Source organism: Carcharodon carcharias, chromosome 13 (genome assembly GCF_017639515.1).
Source record: "Carcharodon carcharias isolate sCarCar2 chromosome 13, sCarCar2.pri, whole genome shotgun sequence".
Lineage (NCBI taxonomy): Eukaryota > Metazoa > Chordata > Chondrichthyes > Lamniformes > Lamnidae > Carcharodon > Carcharodon carcharias.
The window spans coordinates 120,078,907-120,097,163 of NC_054479.1; the positions used below are offsets into that span (position 1 = coordinate 120,078,907).

At 40.7% G+C, this 18,257-nt stretch overlaps 1 protein-coding gene across 1 annotated transcript in view; it reads right to left on the bottom strand.

Moving 5' to 3' along the window:
• reln (reelin) overlaps window positions 1-18,257 on the bottom strand; it is a 373,827-nt gene that overhangs the window by 238,326 nt on the left and 117,244 nt on the right. Inside the window, exons 7-9 of the mRNA XM_041202329.1 lie at window positions 11,955-11,987; window positions 5,480-5,558; window positions 1,728-1,824 (exon numbers count right to left, since the gene is read on the bottom strand). Of these exons, the coding sequence (XP_041058263.1) occupies window positions 1,728-1,824; window positions 5,480-5,558; window positions 11,955-11,987 (209 nt within the window). The remainder of the gene's footprint in view (window positions 1-1,727; window positions 1,825-5,479; window positions 5,559-11,954; window positions 11,988-18,257) is intronic.

The following is an 18,257-nucleotide window of genomic DNA, read 5'->3' on the forward strand; positions in this document are numbered from 1 at the left end:
AGCTTACCAAAACAAAGTACATTCTTGTTATCTAAAACTGAAAGAGTGAACTTTCCTTTCAAAAGCAGTTGAAGGATTTTACAACCTTGTGCCAATCTTTCCCATGATTTTCCTGTGCGGACTGTCATTTTATTAAATAGTAGGAGATTTAAACCACCTCTTCCCCTGAGGCTAGATAAAGCCCTTAATTCAAGAAACGGTTAAAATATGTGTCTTTAGTGGCAGAATCGGATTACTGATAATCTAAATAGACCTGTCCTGGTGTAAATGGCCTGGGATCCAAACTGTAGATTAACTCAGAAAAATCATATTTTATCTATAAATTTTAAAAAGCACTCATATGCTCATGAGTATGATGATTGGTAAATTCAGAGCCCAATCCTGGTTTCTTTTTGCATCATTTGCTGCCCTAATGGCAGGATTACAATACAGCCCTGACTGATCTCTACCATTCACATTCTACGGTGGGGGTTGGTTAAAATTTCAAACATGATAAGATTTTGGGTAGTAAATGACATTTTTAATCTCTCAATCATCTCATTTTACCTTCACAATGTTTGCAAGAGGATTTCCTCTCCATTTGTAATGGTGACTAGTAATGGCCAAGGGAGAATGGATTAAGGAATTACAATTAAACAGCACTTCTGTGGATATTTGTCAAATCCCTCATTATCTAGTTTTTTTCTCCACTTATTTAGCTTCTCTTCTACCAAGTCAGTTGCAAATCCCCAGAAAAGGTGGCAAACTGGCAAACTGTCACCTGATCTCTGCCAATGGTTTCTGTGATCTGCCACTACCAGATGTGGGATCTTCCATCTCTTCCTGTAGGAATATGTCTAGCCTTTAATCTGCATCACTTCCAATATCCAGGCAAAGTCTGGGAATTCATGGTGTGGAGACCAAAAGCAGAGATGCACACCCAAACATGGTGCTGAGGTATAGCAACATACTGCACACTCGGTATCCAGCATAGTTCTCAGAGGGTCACACCGCACAGTTATTCATTTTTATATTTTAATTTTAATAGAGAATACAAAGTGCCATCAGCAGGGGTTTGGAGGAGGCTCTTCCACCAACCCTCTCGGATAGGGGTGCTGTGTTGTGCAGCATAAGATGCAAACGTAGTCTAAAGAAAAATCAAGTATCTGATTAAAATAGATGATTAAAAAATGTTTTATTCTTATTGTGGGTAGATTTTTAAGATTATTGGGTCTGAATTTGCTCTGAATTGATAAGAATCAAGAAGAACATGAATGCTCCTCCCGAATCCACATTGTTCCTGACAACTGCGATCAACTCCATCACTGTTCTTCATCCATCCATCCACCACACTCTCCTACCCCCACCCCAACTTGCTGCCCACCAGAAAAATGACCCAAAATTCATCTGATCAAATGGGAGAACTGCCTGTGGAAATGTGGCAGGTGGTAGTAGGCCACCTAAATTATTAAATTAAGGCCTGAGGCCCAAATTTATTTTGAGTGGTCTTGAACCTCAAGGGGTGCCTGTTGCCTGAGCAGGGCCAGTTCTGAGCTCTAAATGTGCCACGGTGAATTTCTAGCCCATTTAGTAAGCTGCAATACTTGAGGAATATGCACACAGTTAACCTGAACTCCTTTCATAATAAGTGCCTCACTTCAGTTTTCTGTCATTGTTCATTACAGAAAGGGTAAATCAATCAGCTTTAATTTCATAAAATAAACATTACACATTTAAAAGCAATTTACCAGTTCTCGTGGACCATATGGCTCACAGAATGTAATCGCATTGCCATGCATTATGATACCGCACTGATCTCCCACCAAACAGTGGCTGCATTCGAACCTTAGAGAAATTAGACAAAGAAAGATTATTTTAATTCATTCAGGCCATTTTATTACACAGATTATACAAAATGATTAAAGAACAACAAAAATAAATACTTTGCATTTATACAGCACCTTTCACGTCCCAATAGCACCTTACAGCCAGTGAACTGTAAAAAATGTGGCAGTCAGATGCACACAGGAAGATCCCACAAACAGCAAATTGACAAACAACCAGATAATCTGTTTCTGCTGATTTGGTTGAGGGGAGAATAATGCCATGGGATTATTTTATATAGAGCTAAGGAGGCAGACAGAGCTTTGGTTTAACATTTTATCTGAAATTATCACTTTCAACAATGAAGTCATCTTTTTTGTAACTACCGCATTGAAGTGTGAGCCTAGACTGTGGGTTCAAGTGTGCATTGGAACTAAAACCCATTAACTTCTGACTCAGGCTTAGAATGCTGCCACCTGAACAAAGTACAGGAAGTAAAAACATTACAGATTCAAAATCAGCAACACCCTGCATTTTTGTAGCATATTTAACACAAAAAAGCATGCTAAGATGCCACACAGCTCCCTACCTAACAGGGCTGTGGGCATACCTACACTACATGGACTGCATGGCTCACCACCACCTTCTCAAGGGCAATTAGGGATGGGCAGTAAATGCTGGTTTGGATATTGACACCCACACCCCCCAAATATAAAAAATATGAAGATAGATGGGAAAAGCAGATTCCTTTAAACCAATTCATTCAGAAAGGAAACTTCTGATAAAGGGTTATACTTTAAAAATTAGATGTCTGTCTCATCAGATGTTCACTGACCAGTTGTGTATTTCCAATATTTTCTAGTTCCAGTTTTTGGGGCTTTAATTTTTTTTCAGATCGGTAGAGCATCACTTGCCCCACAAACATTGAAGCTGGTGGACAAGTTAAAAGCACGTTCTGAGATACAGGAACACCCATGTTTTAGACAAGATGTCTGAGGTCTTTATTAATGACGGGGCAAAAAAAAACATTATATCAGAAACTCTATCCATGTTAAGCGTGAATTTACCATAATAAAGGGTTGAGTTACGAAGTAAAGTGTCTTACTGAGACACCATATTATGTACCGATGAACCTGATTGATGACACAATGACCATCACATTCCATGGGGCTGCAGACTTTTCTTCCTATTTTAGTTCAAATAAAATCGATGATTACAAATGTTATTAAAGTGGTTGAAATTTTTCTCATCAGTAGACAGAACAGCTGTGGCTGTGTGAATTTGCAGGGGTGATAGTGGAAATTCCAGGAGAGCTGTTCTTGACCATCTCCAGAATTGCACCAATGTGAAAACTCGAAGGAGACAAGTATATTTCAGCTGCCAATACAAATTTGAGGACTGAGGTGTCACCTACTGTTTCTGCCATTCCTCTTTTGAAAGTCAATTCCCCAGGTGAATGGTTTGAATCGTTCAGATTAGAAAACAGTTAATCTGAGCAAGGCATGTCAACACTCAAGGGGGTTGATTTATGTACCCTACAATCAGACTAAGAAACTACATCTCTTTGTGGTCAATCCTATAAATATATGCTGCAAAGAGCTTACTGGGATTTATCAGAACAAGGACTGTCAGTATAGTCCTCAAGTATTTGATCCAACCTGCTCAAACGCTTTTAATAAATCCCATAAGTGTCATATTTTGAGATAAATGAACTGCTACAGAATCATTGAATGTTCTGGTGTAAGGAACGTTCTTTGGAAGCTGTTTTTACTGTACCAAACAGGTATCTGTACCATTAGCATTCCATACTTATAGTCAGATCTCGCACATGGACAGAGCTAAATGGAGGATTAAAGGGAAAGGGGAAAGCAGAAAAAAACAGGAAAGTGGAGGATAGAGAGCAGAAAAAAGTCAGTAACCTTATTGATAAGGAATGGAGGTGTTTTTGTGGAGCCAGCTGTTTAAGCAAAAAGTAAAAATTTGAAGAACTACCAAATAAGGTTGTTTAGGTTTTGTGTGAAGTGAGCCATGAGCAAATGTGGGTATTAAAACACTGAAAAACAAAATATAATTTTATACAGTCATAGAGGTCTACAAGCACAGAAAAAGGCCCTTCTACCCATCGAGTCTATGCTGGTCAAACAAGTACCTAACTATTCTAATCCCATTTTCCAGCACTAGGTCCATAGCCTTGTTTGCTATGGTATTGCAAGTGCGCATCCAAATGCTTCTTAAATGTTATGAAGGTTTCTGCCTCTACCACCCTTTCAGGCAGTGAGTTCCAGATTCCCACCACCCTCTGGGTGAAAAAATTCTTCCTCACATCCCCTCTAAATCTCATGCCCCTTACCTTAAATCTATGCCCCCTGGTTACTATCCCTCCACCAAGGGGAAATGTTCCTTCCTGTCTACCCTATCTATGCCCCTCACAATTTTGTACACCTCAATCATGTCCCCCGTCAATCTCCTCTGCTCCAGGGAAAATAACCCCAGTCTATCCAATCTCTCCTCATAACTAAAATTCTCCAGCCCTAGGCAACATCCTGGTAAATCTCCTCTGCACTATCTCTAGTGCAATCATATCCTTCCTATAATGCGAATTCCAGAACTGCACTCAATATTCTAGCTGTGGCCTAACCAGCATTTTATACAGTTCCAGCATAACCTCCCTGCTTTTATATTCTATGCCTCGGCTAATAAAGGCAAGTATCCCATATGCCTTCTTAATCACCTTATCTACCTGTCCCGCTGCCTTAAGGGGCCGGTGGACATGTACACCAAGGTCCCTCTGATCCTCAGTACTTCCCAGGATCCTACCGTTCATCATGTATTTTGCTCCAAAGCTCGGTTTCAGGCGTGGTCGCCCCTGCAAAAACTGCACATATTTCTGGGTGAATTTGTAGATCTCTGCACCTGCACAAAGGGTGAAAATCTGCACGTGTGCATGGGGCTGGGGATTTTCTACCCGCTTTATGCCATTATTGGTGGCATAAGCTTCAATAATTTCTGCCCAATTCTCCAGGACTTCCTCCCTATAGCTATCCACCTTGCTAACTCTCGTCCTTACTTTAAAAGCCTCATTGAAACCTAACTTTTCATCCGTGTAACAGAAACAGAAAATGCTGGAAAAACTCAGCAGGTCTGGCAGCATCTTTGGAGAGAGAAATGGGGTTAACATTTCAAGTCCGTATGACTGTTCTTCAGAGCAAAAATTGCCGAGTCAAACAGACTTGAAATGTTAACTCTATTTCTCTCTCCATAGATGCTGCCAGACCTGCTGAGTTTTTCCAGCATTTCCCGTTTTTATTTCAGATTTCCAGCATCTGCATTATTTTGCTTTTCATCCATGTGTTGGGTTATCTAAATTAACCCATTTGCTTGGCATCTCCTCCACCTCTGTGAAGCACCTGGACGATGTTTACTACAGTAAGGTCACTATATAAATAGGAGTTATTCAAACTAAGGGGATATGGCACACACGGACCAAATCTGACAATTTCAAGGAGATTTGAAGATTTTAGTTGGCTGTGTGCTCACTAGCATTCACAACGAAAATAAGACAGATGCACTCTGCTTCATAGCAAGCGTCAAAATAACCTTATTGATAATAAGACCTTCAGCTCCCCTCCTAAAGACCAAGGTTAAACGTTTTGTTTATGTTTACAAGTACACCTACCAGATGTCTGGATTCAGGTCCAGTTGTGGGTATGAATCAAAGTCATCCCGAAGAATCACACTGGCACTGTGGATATCAGCTAAGAAAGGAAATAAAGCCTAATTAATAAACAATCTATCACAAAGCAATTTTATTTGAAAACATAAATGCTGAGCTTGTCCAACAATGTCTCAAGAGCTCCATCAATTTTTTTTATTAAGAGAAAGCATGAGTTTTCGTCACACAATTTATATTAAGTGCAATACTCTGGAGAGTCAGCCTTGCCTCACTTTGGCCTGTGTTCAAAGCCAGTTCTTTCAAGGACAAGATGTGTGCAAATCTTAGCAATAGAGGTTTCATCTCCATGGCAACATTAGTTTGTTGTGGTTTTATTCCTTTAAAATTTAAATGAATGCTAATGGTAACTTCAAAGGATAATGCCACATAGGGCCTGGAAAATGACTATGCTCCATTAAAAATTGCAGTCTACCAAGGGATGCAGGTTGTACTTTAGCATTTTATTATGCACCGCTGCATGCCTATATTAGCATCCAATTGTGCTGTTTAGTCCCGCTCCTGATGCCTGTAAAACAGTTATTGAGCATGGCACCAGTTATTGTCTCTTAGAGAGTTACCAGAATAACCAAGCTTGAGATTCATTTTTACAAGTCTACCTACTCAATACATGATTATATCAGCAAAATATTACTTAAAGGATGCAAATACCTTTTAAAACCAGGGTCTGTCCTTTAAACATAAATACTTAAACATGAGCAGGGACCTCACTTCACTGCATTTGCTGGAATTTATACAGGCAAGAAAGTCAGTGTTAAAAGAAATCATGTGGGAATCCAAATAATGAAATCATTGGAACACTGAATAATTTCACTGTTGACTATTTATATTCTGGCAATATTATTTTCTTGAACTATTGCAATTTTATTGTTCATAAATGTAAAGTATGTTAGTGTTGTCATCTAGAACCCTCCCATTTCAGATGCCCAATGCCAGTATTAAGTGCTTCTAGGTATGACACCGCTAGATGCAGACTAAAACTCCCTTGACTTTGCCACAACAATCTGCTTTGATTCACCCTCAAAAGAACATTCTCTACTGCACCGATGTGACATTTTTCTATTTCTCCCACAAAACCATCCTGTGGTTCTGAGTGGGGTTGCTAATTTAGTGCCTAACTTTGTACTGAGAGACTAGATAAATATATTGAAGAATTTTTTTAAACTAATTTTGTTCTTATTTTGCATACCTATATGATAGAACATTTTCTGTCAAAAAGACAATGATACAACATATTCTAAGGCTACTACGAAGGTTGTATGAATCTAACTAATATAAAGGCACAAGAGCAGTATCCTCTGATTGTCGACATCATTCTGAACATTCTTCAGGAGCTTACCAGCTCTGCTGATAACTCTGCTAAGAGAAACGGGTGTCTCATCAATCCATGGCATAGCACACTTACACATATTACTAACCTGCACTAGAGCGGATCTGTGTACTACTTATTTACAACATTGTAGGCACCACACAGCATCCATAAGCTAGACCACAGGAGAAACCACCACCGCAACAACTTATCTTTTTTAGTGCCTTTAATATAATGAAACATCCCAAAGCACTTCACATGAGCATTATAAAATGAAGTATGACACTGAGCTACTTAAGGAGAATTAGGTCAGATGACCAAAAGCGTGAGAAATAGAGATAGGTTTTAAGGAGTATCTTAAATGAGGGAAGTGAAGTAGAGAGGCAGAGTAATGTAGGGAGGGTATTCCCGAGCTTATGGTCTATGAAACTGAAGGCATGGCCACCAACAGTGGAGGAATTAAAACTTAGGATTCACAGGAGTTCAGAATTAGAGGCATGCAGATATCTTGAAAGGTTGTGAGGCTGGAGGAGATTATGGAGATGGGGAGGGGTGAGGCCATGGAGGGATTTTAAAACAAGGATGAGAATTTTAAAATCAAGACATTGCTTGAGCAGGAGTCAATGTAAGTTATTGGGCACAGATGTGATAGCGGAAAGGGATTTGCTATGAGTTAAGACCTGGAAAACCAGAGTTTTGAGTGACCTCGTGTTTACAGAGGATACACTATGGGAGGCCAGCCAAAAGTGCGTTGGAATAGTCACGTCTAGAGGTAATAGAGATATGAATGATTGTTTCAGATGTGATGCAACAGGGGCAAAGTCAGGCAATGGTATGGAGATGGAAATAGTCTTAGTGATGACACGAATATGATGTTGGAAGGTTATCATACAATCAAATGTGACACCAAGGTGTGAACAGACTGGTTTAATCTCAGACTGCTACCAGGGAGAGGGATGGAGTCGGTAGCTAGGGAATGGAGTTTGGAGCAGGAACCGAAAACAATGGCTTCAGTCTTCCCAATGTTTAACTGGAGGTAATTTCTGTTCATTCAGTACTGGATGTTGGATAAGCAGTCTGATAATTTAACAACAGTGGAGGAGTCAAGAGAGGCTATGCCGACAACAGACCCGAGTGATCACTGGACCAATAGGGCATACTGCCCTAGCAGATACAGCTCTCCATTCATGGTGGCATCTGTAAGTATTTGGTTCCATTTCAATCATAGTTCTTGTTACATTTCAGGCTCCAACACTCTCTGTTCATGCTCACCAGTTTCCATACCAGCCTTGTGCCTCCTCTGAAATAAAACTTAGCCTTCTGCATAAAGTGACTTTGATATGGTACACATAGGACTTCTGGAAGACATGGGCATGAAAGTAGAATGGGAAGATAAGTGGCATGTGCAAATTAATGCAGAGAAGTGCTCTGGAAGGTAAAATAAGGAATGAGAGTATATTTTCAACAGAAATATCCTGAAAGGCATGGAGAGATGGAATCAGAGGTGTAAATACATAATTCCATGAAAGTAAATAAAACCATAAAAAAGACCTCTAGCATTTTAGGACTAATAGGAGCAAAAAGGCTATGATCAATTTGTACAAGGCTATAGTTAGGTTGTTGCTTTATGCTGAATATTTTGCGTGCCCTTAATAGAAAAGCCATTAAAACCATAGAAAACATGTAGCATAAATTCACTAAGATTATACTAATTTGAAACCTATTTTTCTCATTACAGATACTGACTTACCTGCAATGTATTCTAGCAATTTAATCTGCAGCATTTGAAACTTTTTCACTTTTATTTTAAGTTTCACGTAATATTTTAAAGATCTGCTACAACTCAGTGCTGCCCCCAAAAAGACCAGTCTTTGCAAAATGGTGGTCCCAGGAGGGAGATGATGGTGGCTCGAAAGCTGCACATCCCTGCAACAACTGCATTCTATGGAAGGCCAAGGCTGTGTAGAACCACTCACAATGGATCTCAACCCTGAAGAGCTTCCCTCTGTTCCCCAGAGAAACTGAGGCTGCGCTAGATGGTGTGATGCGTTCAGATGCAAGGCACAAGACAACAGGTTCAGTCTAGTGTGTGCCAGGAACAGCGTGCATCAGTTATCCAAAAAGATGCTGCTATGCACCTTAGATATCGCTCCCGCGATTTGTTCAAATGCAAAGTGTGAATGAGCGTGTGGCATTTTCTCAGCCATCTGCAGAGGATGGCAAAAACAGTAAAGAGACCAAGCACAGAATAGTGTTCTTGCAGACTCTGTGACTGCTGCCATTGAGACCTTAGGCATCTACTTGCTGCTATACTAAAAGGACTCAGTGAAAGAGCAATGATGGCAGATGCCTTAATCCTCTTTGAAGACACCCTATAAATTTTTCTCACGCAGCCAGCTGAGCCTCCAGCTGTGGTGCCCAGCACCAGTGGTTCAGTTGTTGAAGGGCAAACCAGGTGGCTTCCTTTTAAGGCAGACATACATCTTCCCACTTCAGCCAGATATCATATATGTTTGAGAAAGTGTCGGAGAGTGCCAGATGACATACTGGCAGCTATTATGTTGTTGTATACAGTTCCATGGATATATGGGGACCCTGTACGCAGAGCATCAGAGCCATGAAAATACCATACACTCACAACACTAGCTTTTCCTGCCAGCACAAATACTCCCCCCACTCAAAGACCAGGAAGGTTAAGCAATAAGTAAAGGGAAGCATTGGGGTGGGAAATAGATAAGTTCAGTTTTGTGCAGGCAAGTCAGTACATTATGAAACTTTATTTTTCTTCTGTTTTAAATGTTTCAAATCTGCTTGGTGGATGAAGACAAAAGGGTGTAGAATGGTGGGTAAACTGTCAAATTGATAAGCCAACAGGGAATATGCTGTTTATGGAGACTTTATGGGGTATTGTAGTTGGATGAAAGATGATAGATGGGTGTAGGTATGACTTTCTTGAACTTACTTATCTTTGAATGACAATGTTTTGAGTCCATATTCCCGCTTGAACATCATAATCCTCAACCTTTTTTCCTACTCCTCTATTGTTGCCCTACTCCTCCAGCTGCATCCTCACCCTTCATACAAAAGCATGCAGCAGACAGTAATGATCAACAGCCCACCCAATTAATCTAAGTACGGGAATCACTGTTTGATCATCCCAATGGAGTGCTCCACGGTCTCTCAGTTGGTGGCATGGGATTCATTATATCCAAGTTCTGCAACTCTGTGGGGGTTTCTAATTGGGGTCAGGGACCATGGGTACAAAGGGTAACCCTGGTCCAAGAGCCATCTGGACATTCTCTTAGCAGCTTCAAACAACACAAGATCTGTGGACTGCTGCAGGACAAAAAACATTGTGGGTTCACCCTGGATAATGCTCATTATGATGTAGGATGACATTATTGTGCTCAGAAACTATTTCCATATTAATGGTCTGTTAACTCTTCCTGTTTACATATGCATTGCAGTTGTTCTGAGGGGGCCATGAGGGCCAGATGAGTTCCATCAAAAATGCCCTGGATCTTGGGAAGGCTGCCAGGTTGTAAATATTCTATGCCCTTTTCAGTTGTTGTATCTTTTCCCTGAGAACGTGATAAAGTTGTTTCTCCCGGTAAAAATAACATTAGTCACTTGTTTGATATGGGGATGAACTGCAGACTTGCTTATCTGATACTTGGCTATTACAATGGCCTGGAAGGATCTGGTAACAGAACATTAATTGTCGTGGTGACTTTGACATCAACAGGAAACACTGACTTTAAATCAGGCAAAGCTGTATCAGTGCATTTATAGTGAAACAGAGGCATGGAAGACAGATTCCATCTTCAGGTAGGAGTGGCATGATTTGAACACATTGGCTCTGGAGCAGTGGTCAGTGTGCACTTATCTTTGGATCTGCAGGTGATTTGTCCTCTTCAAACAGTGGTATGGAAGTAGATGCAGCAAGTTCCATCATCCCAACCATCCTACATGCTACCTCGATTGCTGCAGCTATTTCCCACTTCAAATGCAAGGGCAGCAGAGCAAAAATGATGATTGTGCAAAATGACACTGGTCGACACTTTGGAGGCCAGGCAGGAAGGAGCAAAGGGAGGGGGGGAAATAAAATTTTGGGTGGGGGGTGTCCAGTGCACTCTCCTTCCTTCCTGCCTTTTAACCAGTTGAGTTTAAAAAAATGGCCTATCCACTCCCACTCGCCTACCCACGCCAACTGTATAATGGCATGGGCAGCATCATATTCGGATCAATGGGCTTGCTAACGAGTTCAATTGCCCATTAATTACCTTTTTAGAAATGGCAGATGGGCTGCTGATTTCGGCGCCTGCCCACCTACTGTATTATGGGGGTAAGCTCATGGTTGGGTGGGAAGACGGTGGGCTACTCAGCTGTCATATTTTACATGTTCCCCCCACCCCTCGTCAAAAATACACCCAGTGGGGGCTGTAAAATCCAGCCCAATGACTTTAATACCTCTAGACAGGATCTGAAGACTAAAGGATAAATGAAAGACCATCATAAAAAGCTTCAATAAATACTATACAAAAAGATGCAGCTTAGAGGCATTTTATAACATGTCTCAGTATAGAATCACATTTCTCTCCATTTATAATAGTACTTGGAGGTACCTCCCTCCATTTATAATGGATCTACAGGTTGTTAAAACAAGAAAGAAAGTCTCCAACCAAGACACACAGCCTAATTAACGTTATAGTATTAATAACACTGTTTATTGAAAGGATCTTCCTTTATCTGTGTATAGTCATCTGGTTGTAGTTGCCTGCACATTGTGTGTGATTGTTTGAGCTTCTAGCACCATGAAAGATTTGATGAAATTTTTATACACCAGAAGAGATCCTTGCTGATTAGCCAGCAATGATACAATGAAATGCTATAAGATTATTACATATGTATATGATCTTCTTGCTAAACGTGACACAAGTTAAGTTGGCTCAGAGGACAACTTGAGACAAAGCAAAACAAGTACACAAGGCATAATAGCTCGATAAAATCTTCAGGTATATCCAAAAAGATGTCAAGAGCACATCATGATAACAATGGGTTACTTAAGAACTTCAGACAGCATTCATGTTGTGTTGAAATATCCTTACTTACCCAGCTTAGGCCGTAGGGGTGATTCAGTGGGAGCTGTGGGATGAAAACAGAACAGATAAGTTATGTTAATTGTTAGGCAAATGCTATTTTCTTCCAGTGTAATGATGTCATGTGTAAATAATTTACAACTGAAAAATTTTTATGTACAATGTTCTCTAGGTAGAAATGGTAATTTTAGGATTTGATGTGAATTCATGATGAAGCTCATTTTTCTGAAGAATCTGATTGTTTGACAATCCAAGTTAACTTTAAGAACAGCCGTTAATAATTAGGGAACTGTGGATAGTTGGAATTTTTTTTAAGAGAATCACTATTTAACTTAAGTGCTATATTGATGTTCACCTGGAGCATTTTAAATGGAAAGCTGGTCAAAAACTCAAGTACCTAACTATGTCCCCTTCACCCAGGATCAGGAATTTGCAAAATGGGGAAATCATAATCAATTGAATCTATGGCAGTAGCATGTTATAAACTACACAAATAGGGCACATCACCAGCCTGCCCTTATACAGCAGCTTTCAAATGTATCGTCATTGTTTAGGAAAGAAAAATCCATTGGTCTCCTGTGCAATCAGTTTTAATCTGTTTTGTTTATTCATGAGTGTATGAATTACTATTAATACTTAAATAAAGTTGCAAATGTGTTCAATTCTAACTACTTATGAAGACAATGCTGAAAGCTATATAAAAAATAAACGTGAAGGCACTGTTTAATGTAAATCCAACTTCGAGAATGCTGTCCATATGGGTTCTTTGCTCTCACTTCTTTCCCCTCTTTTTAAAGTGCAGTCGCTTGCTGAAATCCCAGTTTCATTAGTACCAGCAGGTCTCCAGGATTTCACTCATATCTATTCTTCATGTGTCAGCCTTTGAGTGAAAGCAGCTAGGATATTTGACTGTGACAGCATCACACCTGAGTCTGATCTTCAGAAGCACAAATTATTTCCCCTGCTTTTCTTTCAAACAGTGGCATGGGATCTTTCACATCCAACTGAACAAGCAGATGGTGCCTTGGTTTAACATCTTATCCATAAGATGGTGCCTCCAACAGTGCAGCATTCCAACAGTGCAGCACTCCCTCAGTATTGCACTGGAATGTTAACCTTGAATTTTTGTGCACAAGCCCTGGAGTGGGGCTTATACCCAGAATCTGTGACTCAGAGCAAGTGTGCTACCAACTGAGCCCCAGCTAACACATATTATCTGTCACATATTATGAAACATATTATCCAAGCAGAGTTGGTTGAGGGAGCTTTACTCTGTTATGTGACTAAAACTGTATGTATGTTGAATTATTACACTGGATAGTAGAATGCTCCATTCCCTATCACTAACATTCATCATCTTGAGAATCATAAACTAACTAAAGATATACATTTTAGAAGAAAGAGTTATTGAATTGAAAATAAATACAAATCAAAATGCAATCAGTCAACTGACAAGTTACTAGGACCATACATTAAAAATTAACAGTCAGGTTATTGACCACCTCAGGCAAACTGAGAATTGATTTTTCTTGGTATGTTTTGAATCATATTTAGTGTAGACATATGGTAGAATCTTGCATTAGTGACTATCAGTGCCTTACACCATTGATAAAAGAGAAGATTTTGGGGAGAAGCACTGCTTGCCTCTCCTGTGCTTCTCTTTACAGTAATCTATTGGTAATGGGGCAAATCTTCTAAAGCTTCTACCAATTTACAGGTGATGCGAAGATATTTGCTTCAAAACCATAGGGCATTGCTTTTCAATGCATTTATACACTAACACCTTGTACTTGTGCTGCATTTTATCCAAAAGCTTTAAAATTCTGTGAACCCATTCAGGGTAACTAAAAGTGTGACAGGCTGGAACCTCTCCCTGCTGTACTGGCCTTTCCATAACCCCGTCCCAAATCCCAGGGAAAGAATCATTTCATTATTCAAGATGGACGCCCTGCATCTGCAAGCAATACAGCACCTGCCCTTCTTTGTCGCCTAAAACATGGAGTGATGCCTGTCCGATTGAGGTGGGTAGAGTACGGTCTATGAGGCTCTTAAAAGTTCAGGGATAGTACTTTTTTAAAAAATGTCCCCTGTAAGGAAGAGTGGACCAGCAGTAAGAAGATTGTCAATCCGTCTGGGATCAAATAGCTTTGTTCCTTTACATCTTTTTTGGCCTTTAGTAAGGTTTACAATCGATCCCACACCTATTCTGTGAGAACAGCCAGACTGTTACTGGTAATGTCCCCAGACAACTTCTCAAACTGCTGCCTGAACTCAGAGGCGTGGGCTAAAGAAGCACCTAATCCCAGGGTAGGAATTCCCATTTCAGCAGGAATAGGGAGGAAGCAAAAATGGAAAACACTCAGCCAATCAATCAGCATGTATGAAGACAAGTTAGTATTTGAAGGGTTTTGAGAGTAAATAGAAAGAAATTGCTTCCACTGGTAGGAAGGATGGCAACCAGACAATACAGGTTTAAAGTGAATGCTAAAAGGGAGGTAAGAAGTATTTTTTTAAACTTAGCCAGTTATATTGATTGGGAATGCTTTGCTTGAAAGGGTGGTGAAAGCAGAATCAATGGTAATTTTCAAAATGGAATTGCATAAACATGAAAAAGGTTAAATATGTAGGGCCATGGGACAAGGGCTGGGGAGTGGGACTAATTGGTAGCTCTTTCACAGAGACCAGCACAAGCACTAAGGGCCAAATGGCTCCTTCTGCACTATATGATTCTACCCATTACGGGTTCTAACAAATGGTCACACCTGAAAACATTAATTTGCTTGTTCTCTCCACTGGTGCCAATTGACATCCTGAGTATTTTCTGCATCTTCTATCTTTGTTTCATACCTACCAGTAAACATCTCATACTCCTCCATCACCATCCCTAGGTATGTCTTATCCCACGAGGTCAGACTCACCAGAGGTTGTGACACAATGGTATACAGTCAGTAGGGAGTGGACCTGGGCATCCTCAACATTGACTCCAGGCCCCATGGAGTTTCATGGTATCAGGGCAATTACAGGCAAGGAAACCTCCTGCAGATTCCAACTTCTGCCCTCCCTCAGCTGATTAATCAGCACTCTTTCATGTTGAAACCCAATTGGAAGAAGCACTAAGGGTAACCAAGGCACAAAATGTACTTTAATCTCTATCACCAAGGGTGGTTTGGTAACACCACCATTGATCGAGCTAGTCCTGAAAGACTTATCAGCCAGGCTGGGCCTGTGACAGGGGGTGAGGGAACCAACAAGATGAAAAAAAAAGTTTAACCCCCCTTCAATCAATCCACCTGTCACAGATGCTTGTGTTAGTGATAGCATTGGTAGGAATGACCGCTGCAGTGTTTGTGGAGAGAAAGTCCTATCTTCACACAGGGAACATCCTCCATTGTGCTGTGCGTAAAATAGGATAGATTCAGAACAGATCTAGGGGGCATCCATAAGCTGCTGTGGGCTATCAGCAGCAACAGCATTTTATTCCACTACAGTCTGTAACCTCATGGCCCTGTTTATCCTGCACTCTCCCATTACCAACAAGCCAGGTGGCCAACCCTGCTTCAGTGAGAAGTGCAGGAAAGCATGCCAGGAGCAGCACCAGAGGTGTACATGAAAATAAGATACTGACCTGGTGAAGTTACAACACAGGATTAGATGCATGTTAAACTGCAGCAAGCTATAGAGTTAAGTAATCCTACAAACAATGGGTCAGGTCTAAGCTCTGCAATCCTGCCTCATCCAGTTGTGAATGGTGGTGGACTATTGAACAACTAATGGAAGGAGGCGGCTCCATAAACATTTCCCTTCCTCAACAATGGGGTCCCAGTACGTCAATACAAAGGCAAGGCTGAAGCATTCTCAATCATCTTTAGCCAGAAGTGCTGTGGATGATCCATCTCAGCCTCTTCTCAAAATCCCTATCATCACAGAAATCAATCGCCAGCTTGATATCAGTATCCTCCAAGTGATATCAAGAAACAGCTGAGTGCACAGCAAAGGTTGAGTTTTGGCTGCAGCCTGGCTATAATGCTGAAGACTTGTGCTTCAGGACTAATCACTCCTCTAGCCAAGCTGTTCCAACTACCACACTGTCATCTATTTGACAAAGTGGACAATTTCCCAGGTATGGCCCGCCTGCAAGAGCAAGACAAATTAAATTTGTCAATTATCCCACCAGCAGCCTAATCTCAATCATCAACCATGGTTCAGTTGGTATCACTCTTGCCTCTGAGTCAAGAGGTTGTGGGTTCAAGACCCACTCTGGGACTTGAGCACAAAAATCTAGGCTGACACTCCAGTGCAGTAATGAGGGAGTGCTCTGATGTCAGAAGTGCTGTCTTTCAGGTGAGATGTTAAACTGAGTTCCCCCTCAGGTGAATGTAAAAGTTCCCATGGCATGATTTCAAAGAGTACAGAAGTTATCAGCAGTGTCCTGGCCATTATTTATCCTTCAATCCAAATTGCAAATCAGCCATGATCTCACTAAATAGCGGAACAGGCTCAAAGGGCTGAGTGGCCTACTCCTGCTCCTAATTTGAATGTTTGTATGTAATAACTGGTCTTTATCATATTGCTGTTTGTGGGAGCTTGCTATGCACCAATTGGCTTCCATGTTACAACAGTGTTCATGCTGTGCAAACTCTTAACAAGCTTGTATGGTATTTCATTGCTCATGATTTTCAGCGTTATCAACCATGTAAAATAAATATTAATATCTTTACTAAAATAGTGAAAAACAGTGTGGTAGTAATGCAATAAGAATTCATACATAAATATTTCAAACAACAAATTCGAGGAATGTTTCATTATTGGCTCTGTAGAATCCCATTAAATGTTCCAAATGCTGTCCTTTACTGGATTTCATGAATTTTAAAGGCATGTTAACATTATTTTTCATTCACTACAAATGATTCATTTCTCATAAGTTTCAAACTGCGTGGTAATTTGAAACATTCTTCAAGATTGAGTTCCCTACCACAGTTTCCACCGTTTATACCATCCACACTTATCACAGGCAGTCCTCTATATCGGGCAAATGGCAGTAACCATTTCGAGGGAAGTCAATAGAAAGGCTCTGAAGAAGAGTCATAAGGATTTGAAACATTAACTCTGTTTCTCTCTCCACAGATGCTGCCGGACTTCCTGGGTTTTTCCAGCATTTCCTGTTTTTATTTCAAAATCTGTTTGTATCAGGAATGTGGTGAAATACTGTCTGGGTGATGGGATGCCATATATTTACTCTCCATTACTCAGCCTACCAGATTTCATTATCTTTCTAAGTAGTATCTCCCACTCCTCCTTATTATGTTGATGACTCCCACATAAACAAAAGCAAAATACTGCAGATGCTGGAAATCTGAAATAAAAACAGAAAATGCTGGAAAAACTCAGCTAGTCTGGCTGCATCTGTGGAGAGAGAAATAGAAGTGACGTTGCAAGTCCAATATGACTCTTCTTCAGAACGAAAGAACAGAATCCCACATAAACAAAGTAGAGCTGATAAGGTTTTCATTCACCGCTTTGCTGTTTTAATGCCCGCTGGATCTACTGGGCAATTGTATTTTGAAACTGAACCTTCCCTTTTATTTTTCAATCGTTCTGCTCCTGATATTCCGTCTGCAAACCCCACCTTAGGCAGTGTGACAAACATCCTTAAAGACCTGCAGCAGTCCAGACTCGTGGTGAAATATAGCCTGCTGGCTGTTGTCTGAAACAACTACGAAAGAGCACCCACCCATCAAACCCCACCCCTTTGCAAAGCAGTGAATGCTAATGTCTGACTTCCATGGGTATCCATTAACCAGGTGTTCACTTTGTTGAATCCTTGTGCATTATGAAATTCCAAGTCATTTACATACAATTTAAATGATTCCACCTATTTCAGCTTCCTACCCATAGCAGAACCTAGACTTAAACTTAGTTCCTTTGGTTCCATGCAGGGGAATGGGGAGCAATACATTGCCATCTGTCCTGATCCATCTCAATCCCTTTCATTCCAAGCCCAGGTGGTGTCCTGTTCTTAAAGGTCCTCATTAAATGTACTTCGACAGATCTTCTCTGGCCGACACCGTCTTCTTCTTCCACCTGATAGAATCCGTTCAACAGCCACTTCTGGTGGGATGCACATTTGGGAGGAGGCAGACATGTCCTGCTAGCATCAGTCATCTGTCCACCACAATGTCCAACAGGTGCCTCTGACCTGTCCTCTGTAGCACTTCCTTGTTGCTGATGCTGTGTCTCCATGTGATGCCCAGGATCAGCACTGATGAAAGATGTACAACTTACGTGACACCTTTGCTGTTCCCTTCGTGTCTCACTG